The 27,775-nt window shown below is 37.2% G+C and overlaps 1 protein-coding gene across 4 annotated transcripts in view; it reads right to left on the reverse strand.

Annotated features, from left to right (window-relative positions):
* SYTL5 (synaptotagmin like 5) overlaps positions 1-27,775 on the reverse strand; it is a 235,749-nt gene that overhangs the window by 92,773 nt on the left and 115,201 nt on the right. For all 4 annotated transcript variants that reach the window (XM_079122865.1, XM_079122864.1, XM_079122862.1 and 1 more), the window contains exon 2: positions 10,858-11,351. In XM_079122865.1, the coding sequence (XP_078978991.1) occupies positions 10,858-10,976 (119 nt within the window). In that variant the 5' untranslated portion in view covers positions 10,977-11,351. The remainder of the gene's footprint in view (positions 1-10,857; positions 11,352-27,775) is intronic.

Consider the following 27,775-nt stretch of genomic DNA (forward strand, 5'->3'; position numbering starts at 1 on the left):
TATCAATGGATGAACTGGCCTTCATCCTCAGCAATAACTGAGATAACATGCTTTCTTGAACAGGTCAAGTGGGAAAGAAAACCTTTACAAAAATCTAGGCTATATTTCCCACTGGCACATTTTTGGTCTAATGTCCACCTGAAGATCAATTACAGTTGCCAGAGGAATCCTAGTCTCAGTATGGCTAATTATTAAAAAAAAAATCTATTGCTGGAACTGAGCAAAGCAAGTTTGAATAGGGAGGGAAAAAGGAGAAATGTATGCCGTAAGGTAATGAAGAGGGTCTCCCACTGAGTCAAGCCCAAGATTAGGTACTCAAGAGAATGTAAGGGTAGCTATATTTTCATGTATGAAGGTCAAATGGAAATGGCATCCCCTTAGAGAGACTAAAGCCCAAAAATGAACTGCTGAAGTGAATAGTTATTAATAAGTTGAAGAACTCTTGAATACCCAATACCACAAAGTAGACATTTAATACTATTTGTTTTTAGGTGCAGGAGATCAGGTGGATTAAGAATTTGTTAATGAGAATTTCTGGAGTAGATATTCGGAGCCATGTGCATTTTATGTTAGTCTGAGTTCTTTCACTTAGAAAAATCTAAGATATGATACAATCAACAGTGATTTCTGTTTTGTACTCACAAAGTGTCAGTATTTTTTTCCCTTTGCAATTACTTTTGATAGCTCAATTTTCTTTGCCACAATTCTTCCCTCTTTTTTCAATGCATTAGAGCCATCAATAAATCTGAGTGATTTGTTTTCCACAGAGAACATTTAAAATTCTCTTATTCTCTAACAGTTAAAACCTGTGTCTAGTTGTCTCCTATCCTTCCTGCTTGCCCTGAAGGAAAATAAGGTATATTTGAATGAATCTAGAATACAATGGCAGTGAACAGGTGTCTCTCCCCTACCCCATAGCCCTTAGGCCTGGTCAGGCTTGCTATGTGCCTTCTGGGTGTTGACTGTGGAGAACATTTGGGCATAAGGTCTACTACATTAATTCAATACAATTTTTACACTTTTATCTTTCATTTTTTTAATTTCAAAGGAAAACCTACTCAAATAAAGACACAAGCACATAATCAACCTACTGCTTCCCAAACTCCAATTCTTTGACTTGTGGGATAAGATTCTTCTTTGTAATCTTTATAATTCTTTAAAAGTAATTGCTTTGCTTCTATTTCATTCTGAAACTGATTAGCAGAATCTGAAAGCACTTTTGTGGGTTATGGTAGAAAACTGAAATACAGTTGACCTATATTTGACAATTTTGAAATATTTTTCTCATTTTGAAGCCAAGCTCAAACGATTCAATTTGTATCTCATTCATAATTACTTTATCTTCGACTACCACAAAATATCAATTTATATATCTGTAGCATGGTGTAAACAATTCTTGTAATGGGAAGCATCAAAGTTTACTGCTGAGATAAAACCTGCTAAACACCTAGGTTCCTCGTGTTGATGATGAGATGTAAGGAGAGAGTGAGGGAGAGAGATCCAAAGAAGCAGGAAGACAAAGCCAGTATTGGCAATAAAATTCATAAAAGTGTACGAAAGGCAGGAGTAGTGGTGCATGCCTGTAATTCCAATAACTTTGGACGCTGAGGCAGGATTGTAAATTGAAGACCAATCTCATCAACTTAGGCCCTAAGAATTTAGCAAGACCCTGTCCCCAAATAATAATAACAATGAAAACATTTTTTTAAAAGGGTTGGGGATGTGGCTCAGTGGTTAAGTGACCCTGGGTTCAATCTCCAGTACCCCCACAAAAAAAGTGTAAGAAAGGGGACTATAGCCGTATATATACTGTTGAGTGTGTGTGTCAACTTAACTGGGCCACTGGGTACCCAAATATTTGATGCAGTTAATGCTACTGTGCTGTATTGCCTGCATTCAAATTGAATGACATGCTGAATATCACTTAAGGCTGATAAAAATAAGGGTATAGCTTTCCCCCAATTCAAGCTCACAACATTGCTGGATTCTATAGCAGAACACCTGAAGGGTCTTTTATATCATCATGCTCTTCTCCCAGAGTCCAACATGGACCAGTAGAAAGCAGGTGACACAAAAGTATTTGCAGAATTTCATTGTCACACAGACACATTGGGTCTGAGCCGATTTAGGTTGTACTGAAACTGCTCTAAGCTGATTTAGGTTGTATTTAAACTTATAATAAAAAGAGGGAGAATCAGAGAAAGACAAAGGATAAAAAACCAACAGAAAGTAATACTATCTGACGAAGGTGCTTAAGTATAGTGCTCACTTCTTGTTTTGCCTGTATATAAACCCTGATGACTATGATAAAAATTGTTGGGAACAGGGCTGTGGTTGTGGCTCAGTGGTAGAGCACTAGCCTAGCATGCGTGAGGCACTGGGTTCCATCCTCAGCACCATATAAAAATAAAGAAATAAAATAAAGGTATTGTGTCTGTATACAACTAAAATATTTTTAAAAATTGCTAGGAACATCTTAATTTGTAATTCAAATGAACCAAAAATCCTTCAACTTTAATGTCACCCCCAGACTTGTTATGTGTATATGTCCCTTGAAACTAACTTTGTTAAATAGCAATATCTTTACTAATATAAGCTTTACAGTGTCTTGGACTGGATTTTCCAGAAGTAATTCTGAGATGTACATTTGTGTGCAAGTGACTTCTGGAGTAGTCTCAGGGAAGTCTGTAAGGAAGAAGGGGAGGCAGTAGAGAATTTGCCTGTCACTTGTGACTCTGTAATTCTATGGGAAACTCCAGTCACCTAAAGACAACTGATTTAATACTAAAAACAACCTTATAAGGTAGCTACTATTATTATTTCTATTTTGTCAGATGGGGAAATAGACTTATCTATGGAAACATCTTGTCTAAAGTGACCCAAAGATTTCACGGTACTTCTAAGATATGAATTCCAGATGTATGATTCAAAAGCATGTACCCTAAAACCTTGACACCCACTTTGGGGTGAGTTCTCAATAAATGAAACTGAAAGAATGGACATTTTTTTAAGCTGTCTGTTTTATCTCAACTCCCTAAGGTTTCCCTCCCAGTAATGGGAACAAAGCCCTTAAAGCTGTTCTCTGTTCCCAAACAGAGAGTAAAAGAGTAAATTGAGCCTGATAGCCAGATAGTGCTCAAACAGTAGGATTACCAGAAACTATTGACCAGAATCTACAGCCTGTTGTAAAACATTGTGAAACATGTTGTCAGCAAACCCAGACCCCCTTTGAAATTTCCTGGCAGCTTTGTTCCCCCTTTTCCCCCTTTCATGTGTGACCCCTCCCGATGTGTGGTTTCTGCCTTTATAAACCTACAAGATTTTCTGCTAGGAACTCGACTCCTCGAGTTGGGTCCCAGCGCGCTGGAATAAACACCTCTTGCGGTTTGCATCAAGTGACGCCTCCTGCGGTTGATTGGGGTTGCCGTCCATCCATGGGACAGAGTTGGGGTTTCCTTTTTTGGGGGCCTTACATTTGGGGGCTCGCCCGGGATAAGATGGCCCCCCTCATCCGCGGAGTCGACCTTGGAGGTAAGAAGGGGTACCCCGAAGTTGTCTGTCTTTGTCTTGTGTTTTGTTAGTTGGTCTGGTTCTGTGAGCGCGCTTTCGGTTTCGGTGGCAGCCGTTCGGTGACTCGTGAGAGTGGCCGAACAGTGGCCAGCAGATGTGCCTGGGGGGCCACAGGTTGCAGCCCTGGGGGACGCCCTAAGGGTGGAAGGAGAGCCAGGGACGCCTGGTAGTCTCCGTCGGTAAGGGCGCTGATGGGGTTCAATTGGTGGATCAGAGATTGGCGCCCGTCTGGTTCTGGTTCTGTTGTGTGTTTGTGGCGGAGGTGGAGGAAGGGTTGGAACAACTGGGGGGTTCTCGGACCGGGCTACTCTCGGGTGGACCCCAAAGGTTCCTTCTCTGGACTCCCCCTCCCGACAGCCCTGAAGGGTAACTTAGCAAAGTAGCTTCAGTCTCAAAAGTAATGAAAAATAAGGTCTCATAATTTTAACATCCAACCTGTCTGGATGAGATGGCTAAAATGCCTTAGACACAGAGTTTCTGTTAAAACCTGTTAGATCCTTCCAGATCTCAGTCAAGGCTTACATTGAAATATAATTAAAGAAGCCTAAAGGCTCAGTAGGAGACCAGTCTCAAACCCAGGGAAAGAAAAAAAAAAAAAGAGTCTTTAAAACTCCAGCAAAGTAAATGCTATATTTTTAATTATATGTTTTTTTGAGCTCATGATTTTTTGATCAGTTCTATTTTTTATTCAACTAGAGTTTTTGAACATCTGTTACACTGCAATGGAGATTCACCTATAAAGTTACAAGGGCTTGATTTTGTGTTATTTGTATGTTGTGCTGTCTGATGTCATGTTTTGTCTGTATCAAAACTGAGCGCTCCTAAAATTAAGATTTAAAAATGGATCCAGATACTTTTAATTCACGTGATTTAAAAAAGGTTCAAATTGGGTAAACTAATAAGAGTAAAATGTCTTTGAAAATAACTTGCAAGTCTCTAGGTGGTCAAGCTAATAAAATATTGATGTTAATAAAGTGTCTAATATCAATTGTTTCTAGGACTTTTCTTCAACAGGAAAGAGACAGCAAATACTGTACAGGACACTTGTCTGATATCTTGGTTTTTACAGAATAAGTGAATTAGAGTTAACATGTATGGGATTACTCTAATGTGTTTGTAGAGATATCTGATTAATTTACAAAGTTAAAATGCTAATTGTTAAATAACATCAAGTACTTTTAACTCCTTAAATTCCATGGGGTATCATACTTAAACATTATTGGTGTTTTCATAGGTTGGTAAATAAAAGGGTTTAAACATGCTTTGTGTCATCACTAAACTAAAAACAAGGTTACTAAGAGTTATGTCCTAACAAGTGCACTTCTATATACAAAGGGTCCCAAAAGTTTCAACTGTGTTTCAATTAAAGTACTATAAATAACAGAATATTTAATCTTATTAAAATAGAATAATTTATCTAAATTCAGAAATTTCATAAGAGTTGTTTCAGAATGTGAACAAAAAGGGGTCAACGAATAGGAAAGAGAAAATAAAAGGTTCTGGGTATGGAAATATATTTAGTAAAAGGAAAAAGGAAATGTTTCTGGGTAAGAAAGTGCTTGTGTCATGAAATACATGAGGGTCTAAGTAAGTGCTAAGAAAGTCGGTGTAAGTAAAGGGCAAGTTTCAACAAGTTTGTGTGTAACTAAGTTGGTTATATGTATGTGAGACAGCTAAAACTATTGAAGGTTTTTCCTAAGGTGAAATACTAACGTTCTGATATAAACCAAAGTTTAATCTATATGGTAGAATGACATGGTAAAATGACAAGGATTTGAAACACTAATTTACTCTTTGTGTCTATTAAGTTTTATTCTTTAGAACAATTAGTCTTAAAAATTGGGGTGTATACAATTATGGTTAAACAACTATTATAGAGTATTGTACTTTGTTACAGAGTATACATTTCTCTTTAAAAACTCAATTTGGTAAGATAAAAGTGTCAAGGTATTTGTGAAATGGTCACTATTTGTATATTAAATGTGTTCATATTTTTCAGGACCACAAGTTTTTAAAGCAAGGAATTTATTAAGCTCTGCTATCCTCCAGATTAAACTTGTCTGTAATGGTAATCTTAAACTTATAAAGGGTAAATTTTATTGGGGATTTATTTCTATCATTTAATGTTCTATTATAGGACCTGATATCAATAGGGTATGTGTAAAATTTGTTACTTTTTACACTGGGATAAAGAATTTCAAATGTAAATGTATTTCTAAACATTAGAGTCTGATTTGTTTAAAGGTTAATATTGTGAAATATGAAAGAAACATGAAAACATTTTGCCACTTAATCACACAAAAGGAAAGTTAAAAGCTCTCTCAGCCTTTCTTTGATTCATGCTTTAGATACTATGTTAAATTGTGTTAATTATAAAGTTTATATAGACTCAGAAAACAGTATATGTAAACTACTTAATGGTATTTAAGGAAAAGAAGCAAAGATCAATATCAGAATTAAAATACTTAAGATCTGTAAAGAGCCACGCCTTACCTGAGATAAGGCTCTGTCTCCCACCTCACTGTGTGTAGAATAGCTCCAAAATAAGCCAGACTTCAGCTTATTTAGTTATAGTCAAAAGATTGGTTCTTGTTGTAAAAGTACTGTGATCTCAAATAGGGGATAGAATGTAGTTCTCAATCGAATTTCAAGATAGCTATTATACAAGCTGAATATATTTTTACTCTTGCTAATTTCATTTTGTAAAACTGTTACCTGTTAATGTTTTGCAGAAGTAGCTGCTCCAAGAACAAACAACCTAGGTAACTTGTGATAATAAGCCATCACCTATAGAATAGATAGTGGTGACTTCCAGTACTAATGCAGACTCCAGTTAGATAAAAGGGTAAATAACTGTAAAGTTATGAACATTAAAGTTAAAGCCCATTACTCTTAATTTATGACTGGTGAGACTGGCTTGCTGGATAATTAAGATCAAACTTAGAAATTGGAGTTAAATACAGAGGTCAAGAAAAGTCCATATTTGGGTCTTGCCCTCAACGTTAGCCTGAACCCAGGGAGTAAGAGAACTTCTCTAAGGAGCGTTGCAACTCTGGGTCACACAACCTCCTGATCAAGGAGATTGTTGAGACTAGAGGATGAAAAATTATCCAGTGCATCTGCTGCAGAGGAGGGTCATGGAAAAGGGGAAACATCCCTTGATGTTTCTAAAGGAAGTCACCTCATCAAGAGACCCTGCCTAATCAAAGTCACTGGTGGAGCTAAGGAGCCGCTCTTAAGTTCTGTACGAGTGACCCCTGTGGGAACTCAGCTGACTCTTTAACAAGACAGGAACCAGGTCAATTTGACCAACTTGATCATAGATACCCAGCAAAACAGTTAAAACCAAAATATAGCCATTCTTGGGCATTTAAAGGAAATAATAATTAAATGTAACTTAAGATGTACACTTGTATTAGCCCACTAGAATAAAGGCTGGAAGCTACAAATGAAAGAAAGATTCTTCAGCAAATGTGCCTGATAACTATCAAGAGAAACTGCCAGAGTCAGAAGTTTTTAGTCAGTTTAAAACCTTCCTAAGCTACACAGGTAAACTTAATCTATGTTTGCTAGTATGATTATCTATTCCTAAGTAACAGAAGTATAGAGATCTCTAGTAAACACAGGTTATACCAATAAAGGGATATTTTACAAAATCAGATGACATTAAGTAGCTTAACTATATTTTCTGGGGACATCTATGACAATGTTAAAGTCCCCAAATAAAGGCCTTGTTCTCTCCAGCCTTTGCTAGGCCTAGTTATGGGAACAATTTCTCAGTTCTTCCACCTCCTGGTGAGAGATTAACTTCTGTCATTTTCATGATACTCAGTGGCATGTTTCAGATGCTGCAACATTTACTTTGTGCTAATCTCATTTCAGTACTCATGTCTTTTTGTTCTTCTATCATAGAAGCAGCCGCCCCCAGATGACTTTACAACCTGCTCTTACCCAACCAGGCTTCTTCCTGGGACCCCTTGATTGACCCGATTTTTAGAAAAGGAACTCCAAGCTGCTTGCCCCATGCCACCCACTTCCAGCTCGAAGAAGCTAGAGCGGTCATCGACCTCCTTCCCCAGCAGCATGGAGTTCCTGAGATTAGAGGGGGGAATGAAGCCAGAATTGGGAACAGGTAGTTAGTGTAGAAATAGGGGATCAGGTCAAATTGAGGAAATGGCCATAAAATCATCTGCCTCTGGAAGTTGGAGACTGCCCCTGGAAGAATGGAATGTCAAGGATCTCCGGAGCCCATTGATTACCAAATTTACCTGCCTTTATCAAGGACTGTTTACCAAGGACTGCAAACAAGGGGCTGCTAATTGGTGGCCCGCCCCCTGGGCTCTTGCCTGCCTGAAATCACCTAGTCACCTTCATCAGGGAAAGAGTAAGTGCTGTATAGGTACTAATGCTTAGGCAACAATACCAGTCCCTCCGCCAAGGAAATAGCTTTGGAGAAGAGTATATAGAGACAGAAGTTCCATGATTAGAACTTACCAGAAAAGAAAATGGGGAAATGAAAGAATGGACATTTTTTTAAGCTGTCTGTTTTATCTCAACTCCCTAAGGTTTCCCTCCCAGTAATGGGAACAAAGCCCTTAAAGCTGTTCTCTGTTCCCAAACAGAGAGTAAAAGAGTAAATTGAGCCTGATAGCCAGATAGTGCTCAAACAGTAGGATTACCAGAAACTATTGACCAGAATCTACAGCCTGTTGTAAAACATTGTGAAACATGTTGTCAGCAAACCCAGACCCCCCTTGAAATTTCCTGGCAGCTTTGTTCCCCCTTTTCCCCCTTTCATGTGTGACCCCTCCCGATGTGTGGTTTCTGCCTTTATAAACCTACAAGATTTTCTGCTAGGAACTCGACTCCTCGAGTTGGGTCCCAGCGTGCTGGAATAAACACCTCTTGCGGTTTGCATCAAGTGACGCCTCCTGCGGTTGATTGGGGTTGCCGTCCATCCATGGGACAGAGTTGGGGTTTCCTTTTTGGGGGGCCTTACAAAACCATTAAGGGTGGCTGAGCCTGAGTCACCCAGCCTAAGCTCCTGTCTTGGGAGCTCAGACCAAGATGAGACAAGACATCTAACACAGGTACACAAGACACTCAATAAATATTAGCTACTGTTAGTATTAAAGAAGGGAAAAAGACATAGCTTTGCAGCGCCTATTTTCTATAAAAGTATCTCTTGGTTCTATAGAAGCCTTTCTTCTGCTTCTCTCAAAAAGGTTTGAAATAGCCAGGAAATTAGTGACATTATTCTTGACAGCTGAGTTGTATATTACACAATTGGCTTTATTCATTTATAGTTGGTAAAAAGGAGAAAAATAGAATGGGAAAAGGGAAGAGGGAGTATAATAGATTATTTCAAAAAGTTATTGAGAATGACAGTAACAAATATTCTGAATAAAATCCTATTTGTTATATTTCAGTGCTTCCTGGGATCTGGTATTAAATTATTTCTTCCTAGGGAATGATTTTTTATTTCCCTGAGAATGTCACCAATCAGTAGTTAATAGATCACCCCCCAAACAATGTAACATTTTGCAGTGCATTACACTATTTAATCGCTTTTGCAATTGAACTACGCTAATGCCAAAAATACGATTCCTCATTTCTTTACAATGATTAACTGCCCTTGAATTCTAAGCATTGAAGAAGTGCAATAATTTTAGTCAAAACCTTTGGTTTCTACAAGATTGGCTGAATAGCTTGGAAAAGTGGAAATGAAGCCTCTGGGCTCTTAACTATGAAATAAACATCAGTCAAGAATATTTTGATGCAGTTCCAATTCTAAGGATCCTAGTTGCTTCAGGCAAAGTGAATATTTTTGTAACATGTGAAGATAATTTTGTGGCAAGTTTCATCCTTAAGTAAAATAAACATAAGGTTCACGAGCTGTGGGTGTAGCTCAATGGCAGAGTGCATGCTTATCATGCACTAGGCTCTGGATTCAATCCCCAGCACTACAAAATAAAATAAAATAATAAATCTAAGACTCAGATTACAGTTTGGGGAGCCACAAAAGACAGAAAAGCTGCACCATACACTGTTGGCAGTTATTGAGGAGGGAACTTTATGTTTATTTATATGTATAACCTCTCTTCAGGGGTGAGATGTAATAACCAAATGTATTTAACAACCTACAACCAATGCCAATGGGTATTGCAATTAATCATAATGATGATGTGACAATTCAGAGCAGATGAGGCAACCAATCAGGATGGATGCTGGCTGACACGCAGGTGAGGTCATACCTGGGGAACCAACTAAGTGTCAACCCTGCCTAAATATATGTGAAACCCATTACTCAACTCCATTCACACAGAAACTTATTTCAATAAATTCGACTGATTTGGGAGTTACCATGGGAACTTTTCCAGATCCCTTTCTTCTCCCAGCGGTGGGCAAAGGCAAAGTCCCAGTAAGACTGTCCTAAGAAAGGCATTACAAACAAATAATATCTCACATTTATCAAATACTCAGGTACCAAGCTTTGCACATGTATCCTCATTCTTAATCTTTAGAACAATACTGTGAGGTAGGTACTATTATTATCTTTGTTTTACTGATGAGGAAACCAAGGCATGAAGAAATTGAGTAATGTGTTATTCAGCTTTCTGTTACTATAACAAAATATCTGAAATAACCAACTTAAAAAGAGAAAGGTTTGTTTTGGCTCATGGTTTCCATCCATGGCGTCTTGGTCCTGTTGCTTTTGGGCTTTGACAAGGCAGTACATCATAGTGGGTGCATGTGGCATAGGATACCTATTTACCTCATGGTGACCAGAAAGCAAAAGAAAGAAAGAGACTGGTGTCCCACAATACCCTTCATGGGCACACCCCCAGTGACCTAAGTCCTTTCTCCCACTAGGCCCTATCTCTTAAAGATTCACCACCACCCATTAGTTCCAAGCTGGGGACCAAACCATTAATACATGGGCCTTTGAGGAATAGTTCAGATCCAAGCAATAGCAAGTAACTTTCTCAAAGTCACACAACTAGTACACACCAGAGTTGCTAAATGAACTTGAGTATCCCTCTTGTTAGGTATTAGTTATGAGATTGTTAGCAAATGAGTGTTCTCACTAACACCATATAGGTAGATTCCATCTTCCTATTTGATTAAATGCTGAGATGCCAAAGTTGCTTTTAATACTTGGGAACCCATGAAGTCCCTGACAAATATTTGTCTCCAATGTGGTCACATTTACCCTATTTCTGATCTAAATTGCTTCAAACAAACAGAAAGCAGTCAAGGAGAGAGGAAATGATCAAAGGGCATTACCTTATTCTCTTGTCTTCCACTTTTTTCAAATATTCATCTCTCTTTAAAACTCCCAGGATCATTTCCTTCTCATGATCTAATAAAAAAGACAGATTGATCAATTCTGAGTTCTTAGACATGATATTTCTGCAGCAGCTCTGAGTAGCACTGGTGGAATCTTCCAGAGGGTGAGATGATGTGTACAATTGCCAAGGTTCTCCCTGGCCAACCCAGAGTCACCAAATTCAAGTTCAGTTGAAGTAATTTTTATAAAGTCTCTGCAGAATTGCTGCTGGTGGCTAGATAGTCTTCCAGGATAGTCTTCCACGGAAAAGAGGCTCTACTGGGATTGTGTTCCATGAAAGTCATTATTGTTTTAACTAAAAAATATTTCCAAAGCTTTACTGTGATGTGTAGTCAGACAGCCACTGAATTTCACTAATGATGCTCAACATCGGTTCTTCAGAAAGCTGCAGAGCAGGAATCAGATCCTCTGGGACAGAATGATTAAAACACTGAAAAGGTGGAGGAAACAAAAGAGAAAAATTAATTAGGCAGTTTTCCCCACAGCACTTGTAAAACTACATGATTTTTGAAATACTGATGTACCTAACACAAACAACATCTTTAAAATCAGTAAACATGCATTTATTAAATACTTATTTCATGTTTTTTATAATCACAAAATGGCATTGACTTGATTCCAGGTCCTCCATGCAAATTCAGTTTCTTCTATATGATTAGCTTCCTCTGACAGGTCAGAGCCCATCATCGCTCTTGCAGCTGAATTGGGTCACCATTTTGGGATACTAAATGCACACACTGGATGGTCCACAACAGGTCGGGGTCCTTAAGCAGCTCCCTCCTTCTCTCTTCCTTCTCCCCCAAACTAGGATCACAGCATAAAAAGCATGACTGGTGAAACACTTATGAACTGGTGCATGTTATGTATCAATCTAAATATATCTCACAATGAATGAAAAAGCTTCAGTTACAGAAGAATTCATGAAGAATGACTGCATATATGAAGGCTATATCTTGTAAAAATATTTAATTTAGGACTACATACATTAGTAGTATAGATATAGGTACATCTTAGGAAAATTCAAGATCATGATTAATTCCATATAATCACAGGGAGAATGCAGGGCCTTCCCCTGTACTGGGCAATGCTTTACTTATAAGAGGGGCTTTTACTTCTCTTGATTTATGCAGTTGTTTGTGAATTATTCCAGATACGTGTTATATATATTAGTCTCTCCACATCTGCAGTTTCAATTACCTGAAGTCAACTTCTGTTTGAAAATATAAAAAATTCCGGAAACAAATAATTCCTAAGTTTTAAATTGTGTGCTATTTTGAGTAGTGTGATGACATTTTGTGCCATCCCATTCTGTCCTGCTCAGGATGTGACTCCTCCCTTTGTTCAGTGTATCCACACTGTATATACTACCTTCCCTTTTAGTCACTTAACAGTCATCTTGGTTAATTTGTATTTCAGTGCTTATGTTCAAGTAACCATTATTTTACTTAATAATAGCCTTAGAGTGCAAAAATAGTGATACAAATGAGGCTTAAAACATAGAACATAAAACATAGAAGGCATAAAACATATGGCATAAAACAGGACAGATTAACTCTGCTACTATGTGGCAGATAGGAAAAAACATGGTATATATATGGTTCATTACTATCCTCAGTTTCAGGCATCCATTATGGAGGTATTGGAATGCTATAAGGGGAACTACTTTACTAAAACATAGATGTTTTAAAACTACCCTCTCGTGAGCATAAGAAGCTTGCCAGGTCCTGTGTCTCATTAACTTTTGAGCACATTTCATTGGTTTGATATCTGGATTCCCTCTGTACAGTCCCTTTAGGATGGTGACTCTTAGTGTGATCTGCTGGATTTTGTGACCGAGCATCATCGCAAGATACTATCCCTCAGTCTCTCCTCAGGTCTGTGAACTACAATCCACATGATAGTTGTACTTAGTTTGCCTGGTTCCTTCCAGACTTTCAGACATAACCAGATATTCACTCAAAGACTGCTATGGGCCTCCCAGTAGCGGTAAGTTTGGGATGACCTCAAAATCTCAGGACAAACTGAAAGGACAGGTTCTAGTCCAGAGCCTCCCCAACTTTCCAAAGTCTCTATGTGTGTTTTGTATACAGTAAGCACCAAACCACAATGTTACTGAAATGACTCAAAAATTGACCTGTTTCCTACAGACTAAGAGGTAGCCCCCTCTGAGGAAACTTCCCAGGTCATTGCAGACTGGATTTACTCTAAGTCTTTCTTCCATATCTAAAACCTTAGAGGCAGCAGGGATCAGAGGGCCCCAAGGTTGAAACAAACAGGAAGAAGCAAGGTTAAGAGCAAAAAGGGCACTTCAGAAAATTTAATGGTTTGAACTGCGCATCATTGTCAACTGCTGTCTCCTCACATAAAGAACACAATTGATTTTTTCCATCCTTTGTGTGTCTCTTTGGTTTTAGGCTGAAAAGGAAAAAAATAATTGGAACTCCATGAATGAATATGTTATCATTACAGCCAGATTTACTTAAGAAATATTTTATGTCTGAAATATCCAATTAGAATGTCCTACATGAATATTCTACAGAACCATATTTAGCAATTATTTAAGGAGTAGGGAGCTATAAGAAATGTTTGAATGAAGCTAATGGTTATCCATGCCTTCAGCTGTAAAAACTAGTCTCTGCTCTAAAACTCCAAGGGTCTGCCTGTGAGAATAGCAGAAGGGCAGCACATGCAAATGACAAAGATGCAAAGAATATAAGAAATAAAATGTCCTCTGAGAGTTTAATTAGTCAAGCCCTGAGTGTATCTGCACTAATAAGCTAATGGGTATGTAAATGGGTGACCAAGATCAGAAGTAGCCAAAACTTTATCAAGATAATCAGGATGTTTCCTCCAGAAGGCAGAGCTGGACTGTGATTGTAATTTAGTAAGATGGAATCTATTTGATAATAATGCAGCCTTTAAAAGAAACACAGGATGGAGGAGAAGAGACAGCGAGCCTGGACATAAAGAAGATCTAAGGAGCCAGATGTTGATGGTGCCCACTTGCACTGTAATCAGGGAAGAAATATCCAGGCCTCTAAAGGGAAACAACATTTTTGTATTCTGTAACACATGTTCTATGTTGGGTGATGAAGTGAACCACTGTCTGACAAATTTTCATACCATTAACCACTCAAACGATACAACTAATTCCTCTTGTTCAAATTTCATTTCCTTCAAGAAACTTCTCATTTTAAGTTGGTTTTCCATAGAGTTCTCCCTCTAGGAATGAATGTTCTGGCCTGCCTACAGGGCTCTCTGTGTTTGGTTTAGTTCGAGTCCATGTCTTACCTGTTCATTGTTTGCCCACCAAATCAAATTTCTGAGTCTTTGTACTGAGGATCAGAATCTGGGCTGAATGAATTCATTGTAAGTATGTAGCGTCTTTTGATTCATTTTTTCAGCTAGTTCATAACCCAATTGGACAATCCTTTACCCACTACATACTTCAAATAAGTGAAAAACAAAATGAGTAGTTGAGCCTCATTTTAAAAGTTACATGTGCACAGTAAATACCAGTCAGATTAGGAGAGAAAAATTAGTTTTTATTTTATTTTTTCAATTCCTTACCCAAATGGCTCTCTGTTTAAACATTTCACATGTGGATTCTTTCCTGTGGCCAGTAACCTTGCTGAAATGGGCAAAGTTATTTGGAAAGATGACATGATTTGTACGTCATTCAGCTGCCTTTGGACATTGATAGCTTTGGTAAGTCATTAACTCTCCTGATCATCAAAAAAGATGCCTTAATAAAAAATTCTAACAGCATTGCACAGGGAAATAAATTTTAAAAACCATCTGTTTTGAGTAACACACTTAAAAATAATTGAGGTTGATGTATGAGTCAAAAGAAAGGGTATATCTAAAAATTTCTCAGTACTGTGTACTTGAAATGGAGCTTTAAAAATAGAATATTTATGGGAGTGCTCTTATAATGAAATTAATAAAGATGAAGTTAATTTCCAAGCTGGGGATGTAGCTCAGTGATAAAGTGCTTGCCTAGCATGCATGAGGTCCTGGATTCCATCCCCAGTAATGAAAAAAAAAAAAAAAAAACAGTTAATTTCCTGTTTGCCTATTACTGTGTGACAACACAATTAGATGGATTTCCCAACATACTTAGAGGGATGATTGGAAGACAAGCTAAATAGCATATGCACGTTCACTTGAGGGTGCCTTTCAAAAAGACAAAGCAGTCACCTGCAGGGCAACCATAATTGGAGAACCACAAGAGTACATATGACTGTCAAAAATAGGAACTACCATGGAGATAAAAATGCTGTGGGGAGAGGAAAAATAGTACTTTTACTATAAAAGACTCAAGGGCAGATGCTGTGGAATTGCAGGCATTCATTTTCAATAGACCAATTTCTTCTTGCTGGGCAACTCTATGGTATAGTATGTGGGAGTGCTGTAGTTGATGGTTTGTTTTGTTTTTGTTTTCAAATTTCACATGGTATTGATTCTTCAAATAATAAGGCCAATTAACAGCACCATAAAATTTAGATTGATGCTTCAAGATCTGCATTCTCAGAAGATTCCACAATAACAGCTAATACTAACATGACTCGACTAATCTTAATGATTCCACCTCATGAAATATTATCTTCATTATACAGATGAGAAAACTGAGGCATAGAGAAGTTAAATAACTTGGCCACAGTTAACCAGTTAGTAAGTAACTTAGACTAGTCTGTTTTCAGAGCCCTTGTTTATAACCACCACATTTTCTGCCTCTCAGTACCTCCACAGAACAAAAGTAGCCCACGAGATGCTATTAGATACTTCATGGAATTTCAAAAAATTCTAAAGTCTGACTAAAATTTGTATAAATACTCTAATATTCATTGTTAATTTTTACTTAATCCTCAGTTTGGAAAAAGATATTTAACATTATTAGTTTGTATCTTGGCATCAGGTATTTTGATAATTTTAAAGAGAAGACCATTTCTAGTTTTAAAATATTGGTTAGGAGAAATAACAAATCCAAGAGAGAAAGTTTTGAAAGAAAAATTAGAAGATGCACTTACATGATGACATAATTACCAAGAGTGGAAATTTTAAAATAGGTTCAAGTTACAGCAAGATGACAGTGTAATTTAAATGAGGTATATAAAATATACTGATGTGGAAAATATTTCAGTTATATTATTAGTTGAACATAGGAAGATAATTAGATTTTTAAATGCATGTATTTTTAATGTAATAGATATATGCATATGTAATACATGTAGATACCTAGGAAAAGGCAAAGAATAACACGTACTGATCTGTGAATCACATATGCAGCTACTGGAGTTGGATTGTTTAGGGGTTTGAGAAGGGATGAAAAAAAAACATTTCCACATTGTTCATTATTTTGAACATGTTTATATAATTGTATATTATTTATGAGTTTAAAAAATGTTAAAAATAAGGTATAGTGATTGTCTGGAATTAGAAGCAAGAGAGACATAGAGGCCAAAAATAATTTTAAGAATTTGATCCTAGAAGGATACAGGTGACATTGCCAGCAATAGGGAAATGGGGGGAAGGACAATGTGCTGGTTTGGGTGGGCAATAATGAATAATGGATTTGGGTTTCAGACATGTTGGGAATTAAGTGACACCACCCTAGTTCTCATAGTTTTCTGTCTCAATTCTTTCTTCCATATGGGATTTCTGTTAGTCTATTTTTTTGTCACTGTGACCAAAATACCTGACAAGTGCAACTTAGAAGAAGAAGCTTATTTGGGCTCATGGTTTCAGAGGTTTAGTCCATGATCAGCCAGCTCCATTGCTTTGGGCCTGAGGTGACATAGAACATCATGGCAGAAGTGTATAGCAGAGGAAAGCTGATCTGTTCATGATGACCAGGAAGCAGTGAAATAGAGGAGAGGGAGCCCCAAGGAAGACGCACCTTTCCAGGCCATATACCCATTGACCCACCTCCTCCAGTCATGCCCCACCTGCCTATGGTTATCATCTAGTCAATCCATTCACACTAGGATGGACTAATTAGGTTACAGTTCTCATAATCTAATCATTTTACCTCTGAACATTCCTGCTGGACACTGAAGCTTTTGGAGGATACCTCATATCCAAACCATAACAGGATTCATCAAAAACTCAAATTTGATAATTGTCACTCTCATACTGAAAAAAACACTTCAATGTGTTGATGTCTCCCCTCCCCCCTTTTATTTTCAGTGCTAGGGATGGAAGCCAGGTGTGCTTTGCCACTGAGCCACATCCCAAGCCATTTGTACATTTTATTTTGACACCGGATCTTGTGAAGATGCCGTGGTGGACCTCCAACTTGAGATTATCCTGCCTCAACCTCCCAAATGCTAGATTATAGGTGTGCACCACTGAGCCTGACTTCCTTTTCTATTATAAGGTCAAATTGTTTAAAATGGTTTACAAACCTTTTACAATTTGGCCCTTACCCACCCTGACTCATATATCTATGCCCTAGTCACACTCATGTTTCATTTCTTTAAAGAAGCCATAATCTTTCTCAACTCCAGATCTTCCTACTTGCAAGATTGCCTGGGAAACTCTCCCATCCTCACTTCATGTTCTAATTCCTAAGTATCCACAGGATCTGCTTAAATACCGATTCCTAGTCAAGCTTAGCTATTTGTGGTAAACTGAATAATTACCCCCCAAATGTCATGTCCTAATCCCCAGAAATTGAATATGTTGTCTTATATGGTAAAAGATACTTTGCAGACATTATTAAATCAAGGATCCCGAGATGGGAAGATTATCCTAGATTGTATGGGTGGACTTAACATAATCATAAAGGTCCTTACAAAAGAGACATACATATTAAAGTCAGAAAATGAGGTACATGACAGAAACAAAGAATGATGGCTTAAAAGATAGAGGAAGGGTCACAAGCCAAGGAAAGCAGGTGGTCTCTAGAAACTGGAAAATTCAAAGAAACAGATTATCTCCTGCAGATTATCCTCTAGAAGGTACCCAGCTCTGAAAACCATGTGAGTTCTGCCTCCTAAGACTTGTTTTGGATGTCTGATCTTCAGAACTGTAAGTTAGTACATTTGTGTGGTTTTAAAACATTAAAGTTTATGGTATTTTATTACAGCAGCAAAGAGAAACTCATACAGTATCTGTGTAATACATTTTCATTTCTGCCTTTTTTCCATACACTCTACTTCTTCCATAACAACTCTGTACAGTTAGAATAAGTCAGCACAGTGGTTTTTAAACAGTGACTGCAAATTGGTGCAGGTCTGCTAACCTTTTGGTTTGCAATTATATTAAGTGCAGAAATTGAGAATAAGAGTTTAAAATTTTCTCTAGCAATTTAACAAGACTCATTTTAATCTAGTTGAACCTAGTTACAATTTAAACTTAAATTTTTATGTATTTTATGTCTCATGTGTTTGTTTTAATTTTATGAAAATATTAGTCTGCAAAAGATTGGAAATAGAAATAATAAACCTGATTCTTCAGCACAGACATTTTGAACACCATTAGTCCAGATATGTTGTGAAACAAACAACTCCCAAATCATAAATGCTTATAATAACACAGATTTATTTGTTGCTCATGCTATAGCCCTAAGAATCCAGGCTGATGGAGTAACCACCATTTTGAACATTAGCAGTTGTTACAGGAGAAGGAAAAAAGAAAAGAGCTTTGAGGTTCTCACAGTAGGAATTAAAAGTCCTGGCCTGAAAGTGACAAACATTATTTCTATTCAGAAATTGCTAACCAGCACTGGTGATCCCTTAGCTCTACCCAACTATAAGGGGACTAAGAAATGCTATCCTACTATTTGCCCATAAGGGGACTGATCACAAATATTTGATGAACAACACTAAGGATTGCATCAAAAATTTACCATATCTACTTTTTTTTTTTTGCATTGGGGATTGAATCCCACAGTGGGACACTTAACCACTGTGCCACATCCTTTATTATTTATTTATTTATTTTTTATTTTTTACAGACTGCATTTTGATTCAGTGTACAAAAATAGGGTACATCATTTCGTTTCTATGGTTGTACATGATGTAGGTTCATACCATTCGTGTAATCATACATGTACATAGGGTGATAATATCTGTCTCATTATACAATTTTTCATAACCCCCCTCATTTCCCTCTACATAATCTAAAGTTTCTCCATTCTTCTTTCATCCCCCACCCCCTCACCCCCATTATATATCATCATCCACTAATAAGAGAAGACATTCGACCTTTGGTTTTCTGGGATTGGCTTATTTCACTTAGCATGATATTCTCCAATTTCATCCATTTGCCAAATGCCATGATTTTATTCTTCTTTATGGCTGAATAATATTCCATTGTGTATATATACCACAGTTTCTTTATCCATTCATCTATTGAAGGGAGGATCAAGGACTTAGGAGTTAGAGCAGAGACCCTGCACCAAATAGAAGACAAAGTAGGCCTGAATCTTCATCATGTTGGCTTAGGATCAGACTTCCTTAACAGAACTCCCAAAGCACAAGAAATCAAAGCAAGAATCAATAAATGGGATGGACTCAAACTAAAAAGTTTTTTCTCAACCAGCAAAGGATATAATCAATAGTGTGAAGAGAGAGCCTACAGAGTGGGAGAAAATCTTTTCCACGTGCACTTCAGATAGAGTACTTATCTCCAAAATTTATAAAGAACTTACAAAACTTTACACCAAAAATACAAAGAACCCAATCAATAAATGGGCCAAGGAACTGGAAAGACACTTTACAAAAGAAGACATACACATAATTAATAAACTTATGAAAAAAGTCTTTTTATTTTTTTTATTTTGAGACAGGGCCTCTCTAAGTTGCTGAGACTGGCCTTGAGCTTGCCATCCTTCTGCTTCAGCCTCCTGAGTAGATGGGACTATAGGTCTGGCTCACCACACCTATTTAATGTTGGTTTTCCCTGCTAAACTCTCAGCTCTGTGGAAGAATTTGTTTTGTCTTGATTACTGCTTTATTTCCAGCACCTCACACAGTTCCTTGCACCATAGCAGGCATTCAAGAATATTTGCCAAATGAATAAATTAATGAATGAGATGAAAAATAGTCAAGAAGTAATGCCTAGGGCTGGGGAGATAGCTCAGTCGGTAGAGCGCTTGCCTTGCAAGCACAAGGCCCTGGGTTCGATCCCCAGCACCACAAAAAAAAAAAAAAAAGAAGTAATGCCTAAAATAAAAATTGGAATACATGACGTCTCATCTTAGGAGAGAACAATGGATCAGTCTGAGGTGATAAGAAACCAAACTCTGGACAGATGCTCTGGATGGAGATATTGAACAAATATTCTAATTCTCTGGGAGCCACTGCAGTACTACCAGATTTACAGTGGAGAGTACCACTGAACTACCGTACATAGTGTTATCCTTACCATGGATGCCTTTGTCTCAACATATGGTAGGTTCCATTTAATCAGACAATCAGTCAACTCTCTTCCAATAATTCTAAGTTATAGCATTTCACAAAATAGTAGAGTGAAACAGACATTATTTCCTCATGTACATGTATGACTGCATGACAATGTGATCCTGCAATATGTATAATCAGAAAACTGAGAAATTAGACTCTATGAATGATCTGTGAAAATGTCTAAATGCATTCTACTGTCATGTACAACTAATTAGAACAAATAAAATTTAAAACTTTAAAAAAATTTTGATTAAAACATAAAAAAATCACATCTTTAAAATCGATGTATGGTTTAGAAAAGCTGGATATTCATAGGTTAGCAAACAATGTGATAAACTTAAAATGCTGGTCCCGGCTTTGGTCATAATTTATACACTTCTACTTGCAAATATCCCTTCTTTCTTGCCTTCTGTCTTCCCTTTGAAAAGAAAAGTGGGGAGTAAATAAATAAATATATATATAAAACTAATAAAAGGTATGGAAAATGTTTTGCTTGTTTTTTCAAAAAAATTTCCAGGGAGAATATGAAAACAAGAAAGATAATTCACACAGTAAGAACATCGGGTGGTAAGAATGTTCTTGGAAACTTTCTATGTAAGTGAAGTTTATTAGCTTTAAGTACAATTTGAACACACACACTCCTTCACGTTTAAGTTATTTGCTGCAGTAACAAACAACCCGAAGACATAGTGACTTCAAACAAATATTATTTTTCACTCTTTTGTGGATTGACTGGGCTCAACTGGGAAGCACTCGTTTGGTGTCTCTTATGAAACTGCAGTCAGATGGCAGCTGAGGATGCAGTCGTCTGAAAGGTGCTTTAGGTGGACTGCTAAGGATGACATGTTCGTGTCTAGCAGTTGATGCCGGATGTCAGCTGGGAGCACAACAGGGGCTATTGACCTTGACACTCTGTGTTGCCTCTCCTTCAAGGTGATCCCTGTGTAGTTGAACTTTTTTTATGGCAGCCATCTTTCCCCAGAACAAGTGTTCTAATAGACCCAAGCAGAAGCTGCAAGATATCTTATAACTTAACCTTGAAAGTTCCAGAACATTACTTCTGACAAGTTTATATCTGTCAATAAAATCACTAAAATCATTACCAATTTAAAGGGAGATGAATAGATTCCAATGAAATGAGAGTAGTGATAATTTGGGAGCCCCATTGATTTATAATATATCACTTCCTAATATATAGGAAGTGTAAGATAGTAGTTATTAGGAAACTTGCAGATCAAAGGTAACCTGTTCTTTTGGATCTTGATGGTAGTGGAGCACTTGCATGTATACCACGAGACTCCAATTACTATTACTGAATCAGGCACTTTATTTGGTGGGGGGGTTACCAGGGATTGAACTCAGGTGTACTCAACCACTGAGTCACATCTCCAGCCCACTTTTATTTAGAGACAGTCTCACTGAGTTTCTTACTGCCTTGCATTTGCTGAAGCTAGCTTTGAACTCGCAATTCCTCTGCCTCAGCCTCCTGAGCCGCTGGGATTACAGGCTTGCGCCACCATGCCGAGCCTGAATCAGGCACTTTTAATTGTACAAAGAAAAGTTAACATGGTTTGAAATGTTCAACTCTCAAGATCTTGATAAGAAATCAAAAGTTATTATTTTACATACATAGATGCACAAATTAGCTGAAAGGGAGCACAGTTAGCAGAAATGAAAATTTTTTGAAACTCATCTATAAACCAACAGTATTGAGGGTATTGGTGGGTACTGGGAGAAAACTTGATCATAGGTTTCAGGGAATCGAGCAAGGGAAGATAACATTCTCAACACAAGCCCCAACAAGTAAAACAAAAGACTTCTCAAAGTGTTTCATCAACATTTTTTACAGCCCATTATTTGTAGTAGAGATTCGTAAACCTTTTGGGGGGACAATTAACCCTCAGATAGCAGTGAAAACTACAAACTATCTTGAAAATATATACACATGTTCTAATGACAAAGGGAAGTAATTTCAGGGCTTCATAAACCTTGATTACCCAAGGACTTATATTCACAGGGTAAACACCAATACAATCTTCAGAGTCAGGGGCTGGCTGTTTATACCTGCTCAAGGTTGGTACTGAAGAAAGTGTGGGGTAATGGAAAAAGTATGGGCACTGGAAACTAATGGAATTAAAATTCAACTCCCTGAGAGAATAATGTGGAAAAGTTTTTGCATCCTATTTATGTGTAAAATGTGACTATTAATATCTACTTTCTTGGTTTGTTGGGACTATTAAAAATAAGTTGCTGGATACAAAGTGCTTAGCACAATGGCTCACATAAAACAGACGCTTGAACATTTTTAGACTCCTATCTCCATCCTTTCTGCTCTTAAGTTAAGCAATATTAATTAAAGTGGATCTGTTGAAACATACTTCCATTCTCTTTGATACACAAAATACCCAGAAGTCTCTGGCTTCCTAGACTTTCTATGAAGAATTTATAAATCTTGGCGTTTATTTAGAAACATTGCATTTTTATGATTAATAATAAATTTTTAATAATACTAAGATTATTTTTATATGAAGAAATTCTGGAAGACTCACAATACAAAGATAAGTGAAAACATAAGAATATCAAACTACTTATGTAGTATGATCCCAGTTGTGTTAAAAGACATACATATACACCTAAATATTATAAAGAAAGAATGGTAGGAAATAAACTAATATATTAAGTCTATCTCTGAGTAGTTATATTATGAATATGTTGTAAAATTCTTTTTGTAATTTTCCTTATTTATGTGTTGCAACAATGAATACATATTACTTCTAAATCGATAGATTTTTAAAAATCCAGCAAATGGTGCATGTACAAATCCCACTATTATGTACAACTATAATGCACCAATAAAAATGTGAAGAAAAAACACCCCATGAAAATCACACAAAAAATCCAGCAAATGTCATTTCTATCAAAAATATATGGTAGCCATATTAGCTCAGCTTCATATGTCATGATGCACAATGCATATATCCACTAATCATCATGCTTGGCCACTGAACAAGAAGAGAACAGTAGTAGAGTTATAGAGTAGGGTAGTAAAACCTCTAAGTTAATAAACTTATTTTTTAAAAGTAGTGTTCAATTCACTAAGGCATGTTCTATCTGAAAAGAAAATAAAACCAAAAAGCAGATAGAACTGGTTAAAGAGTGTATGGATGCTCATGTAAGAAGCATGTATAAAACCATGTGTCAGAACTTGTTCTGGAGGTAGGGAAATCCACACATGAGGAAAGCATGGGTCCTGTTCTCAAAAGCTTTGTCTACTTTCTAGTAGAGACATAAAAAAGTCACAAATGGCAACTCTGGCTCTGAAAGCACAAAGAAAAAAATAAAGGATAAGAGAGTGGTATTTCTAGGTTGTAAGACAAGGAAATGTGAAAAGTCACAAGAATACAGAACTAGTCCAGGAAATAGTGACTAACCCCAGGGCTGGGGTCTGGGCTAATGGCAGAGAGGTAAGAGGATGGGTATGCTGGAGTGGGAGGAATTTGGTATCCACATAAAGCATCTGGATCTTATCCAGTGTTTTTCAAACTCAATCTTCAGGATGTTTTCTCAGGAAACACGGTAAGAGAGGCTGAGTAGCCAAGCTTGTTTTTATCTGTTCTATAAGTTGGATTTCCTGATTAAATTTTATTTGAAGAAAGAGTTCCATGACCTTAAAAAGTCTACAAAAATTTCTCCTATGGCATCAAGCTGTTGAATGCTCTTAAACCAAGGAATAACACAGCCAGATTTCTATTTTAGGTTTGTGTTTTGAAAGAACAGCACTCCTTGGTGACTGGCTGAAGGACAGGATGGAGGTCAGATAAACAATGAGGAGGTACTTGCAGGAGTGCCAGGGAAAGGCTGGGGACTAAGGCAGTGTTAGTGGGACAGGATCATTTTTGAGATCTTGGGGGATGATCTCAATAAGAACCAGTGACCAACTACATGTGGGTAGTATGGAAGAAGAAAGAGAGTGACTAGCATGGAGAATTACAAAGGTTCTCAGTTTTAAATGTATACAGGAACATGTAAGAGACTTGTTTTAAAAAAATAGATTCCTGAGGTTCCCTTTCCATACATTCTGATTTAGTAAAACTGAGGTAAAACCTAGGAATATTGATGGTAATACTCTTTGCAGAGATGGAGAATACAAGATGGAAAAGGTTAAAAAAGAAAAAGAGTAATGAATTGCAATTGAAATTGAATGTATTAAGGTCCAGGTGCTTATGAAGCAAGCATCAACAAGGATTTGTCCAAAAAGGCATTTGGAATGTGGAACTTTCAATACATTTTTTAGGGTTTATCAGAGAAGTCTACACTAGCAACATTTAATTGGGAATCATTGGTCCCTAGGTTGGAGCTGAAGCCAATCAAGTCAGATCACCCAGAAGAGAAAAGGGACAAGGATAGTAGCATTACAAGCAACAATATTTAAACAATGGACAGAGGAATAAAGGAGATTATGAAAGACCAAGGAGGGATAATCAAAGTATGGGAGAATTAGTTGAGTATATTAAGCCAGGAGTCAAGGATATTACTCAATGTCAATGGTATAGGTCTTTGCTTCATTCAGTCTTCAACTATCCAATCAGGTAAACTGTTATAAATACCTCCAGTGGCAAAAGTAGCACACTAAACACAGAATCCCTTGCACCATATCAATAACTTTAGCCTAATCCAGTGTTGTATCACATTTTTCTTAGGTTGACGCTTCAGGCTTCTGATAATACAAAGCATAACTTGGATGTTTTTGGTACATAATCTAGTTATTTCCAGGTCAAACTTTGTACTTGTTCCCCTGGAGCATGCTAAAATCTGACCACAGTTATGGGCCTTTTGGCAATGAGGGTTGTTTGGAAGGAGAGGGATGTATTGAGAATGGGCAACTTCTTGTATCAAAAAGGGAGATTCCAAATTAACCATTAGTTAGGAGATCTAAATTGTCCTTGATAAAACCCAACAAACATAGATCAAGATGGATGTCAGGGAGGAAACTCTGCAACAGAGGATTATGGGGCAGGACACTACTTGAAGCATGGAGAATTTTGAAAGTCATGCATGTTCTGGCATAAGTATAGAATACTTTGATCCCTTTCACATGGGATCAAAGTGAGTTAATGTTGGCAAAAATGAGCAGAAATACCTTCATACATATGAAATGCATGGTCATATAACTTTTGAAATTTCAGTTCCCTGAACAAACATCTTAAGTATAAGTAAGAAGATGCAACTTCTATCTGTAAGTTCCACTAACCACCATCCAAATCCAGTTAACCAAGCTCGTAATATGAACTACAGATTAATCCCATGGAATCTTGCTTCCAAGGATGTAGAGACGTGACTGGTGAGAAGGAATCAAGGTCCTTTATGGACATCTGCCCATGCTATCACCAGGAGAGTAGCTTGCCACTCCAGGAATATCTATTTTTAAACTAATCCTGAAGTTGACTCTCACCTGCCCATAACTTTTTACCTCTAGAGGAGGAATTATTCTTAAATACAGCCAGCTTACTGTCCCTTGTATTTAGTTCTTGGTAATGCCATGTCTGTCACATGCAGCAATGATCTGTGGAAAGTAAGATGGATGATGTTTCTGCTCCTCAAAGGTGATTTTACACTATGGTCTACAGCAAGAGTTGGCCAAACTCTTTTTCAGTCATGGAGTGGCTAGCAAATATTTTAGACTTTTAGGACTAAGGGTCAAAATCATAGCTATTTTGTAGATACTTATGCAACAACAGAGATAATAGATGTCTACAATGTTTTATTGACAAAATGAAAGTATAATAATAATCACGGAACATAGGTGATTTTTGTAACACAGATCTGGTAATGAGAATTGGTTTTTAGGGCACATAAGATTCAACATAATTGGGTCCAAAGTTAGCATTCTTATCATCAATATGATTATAGTAAATGATAACAGGTCTGGCATCACCCTGGACCTACTGGATGTGAATTTTCACAAGGGCCCCAGTGACCTTTGTGTACCTCAAAAGATTGAGACCACACTGGTCCAGAGTTTCTTAATACTTCTGAGCTACGTTACTGTCTATGTAGATATCATGAAGTCTGTGAGTCCTAGAAAAGGTTCACAAACCATTAGAAGTCCCGTCAAGACTTCTATAGAATCTGTGACCTTGAAATTAACACCCCAGTGACCTTGTTACCAGGCCCACCCCAAGATGAAAATGTTCTAAAATTAGATTGCAGTGATAAATACATTGTAGATAGAGTACAAAAAACACTGAATCACACACTTTACATGGGTGCATTGTATGATATGTACATTAAATCTAATTAAAACTCTTTTTTTAAAAAAATCAAAATTCCAATTTGGAGGTCAGGCACTGTTTTTTAAATACTTCCAATTGTGTTCCAATGGAAAATTCAAGTGAAGGCTTGCAAAGACTCCAGGTTTGGGGAGTCAAGAAGCTCTGAGTTCAAATCACAGCTTTACCACTTACTGTGTTATAGAAACTAAGTTAATACATTTCTCTAAACCGGTTTATTCTTATGTAAAGTGGAAATGATAACGCTCACCTCATGTGCTTTCTGGAAGGACCAAAAGGAACTTCTAATACAAAATTCCCTGTCACAAACCTTTGTTTCATGTGAAGCAATGAGATTCCTCAGACATCAAAAGCAAAGTCAAAACAAATTGTTATATACTTCACCTTATCCAAGTTGTAACTAATCACCTGTCTTAACCTTCATGTTGCTTTGTATTTTATATTGGACTGTAGATTTCCTGCTTCATTATATTTGCCTCAACTCATTTTTGCTGTGACTCATGACAATAAAGAAAATAATTACTCATATAGCATTTATACAGAAGTGTCAGGTCCTGTTTTAAAGTCTTGATTCATATATATTAACTAGTCTTACTTTCATATCAACCTTTTGAGTTAATTTTGTTATTCTCATATTACAAATAGGGAAACCAAAGCAGATGGAGATTAAATCCGTCTGCCACAAGTTTGTAAGTAGTGAAGCTAGAATTTGAACTCAAATAATTTGTCTCTAATAACTGCTCTTGATCACTATACCATCCTATAGAATTCAACATGTGTGCCTACATATATACACAAAACAATATACTATATAACATAATCCACAACATAACATACAGTGCAAGATCCTCCTGGGTTCAATTTCCCAGCACCATCAAAAAAATATATTCTAAGACAATGTGGAGAACATGGGGAATATGAAATTGTGGCAGCAGCAGATTCCCCTGACTGATGGAAGAAAAGTTCCAAAGTGTGGAGAGAGTAGAGAGGGATGAGATTGGTGAGGACCCACTGGGGAGCTAAACTGAGAGAGGAGTCAGTGGTGGTTGGGGAATTGTTGGGGGCTGTGCCATGTTGGCAGCGCCGGGATGGCACCTGATCACATCGGCAGCGAGGAGGTTAATTGACATAAGCACACTCAGGTGATTTTCTCC

The sequence above is a fragment of the Sciurus vulgaris genome (genome assembly GCF_902686455.1).
Source record: "Sciurus vulgaris genome assembly, chromosome: X".
Lineage (NCBI taxonomy): Eukaryota > Metazoa > Chordata > Mammalia > Rodentia > Sciuridae > Sciurus > Sciurus vulgaris.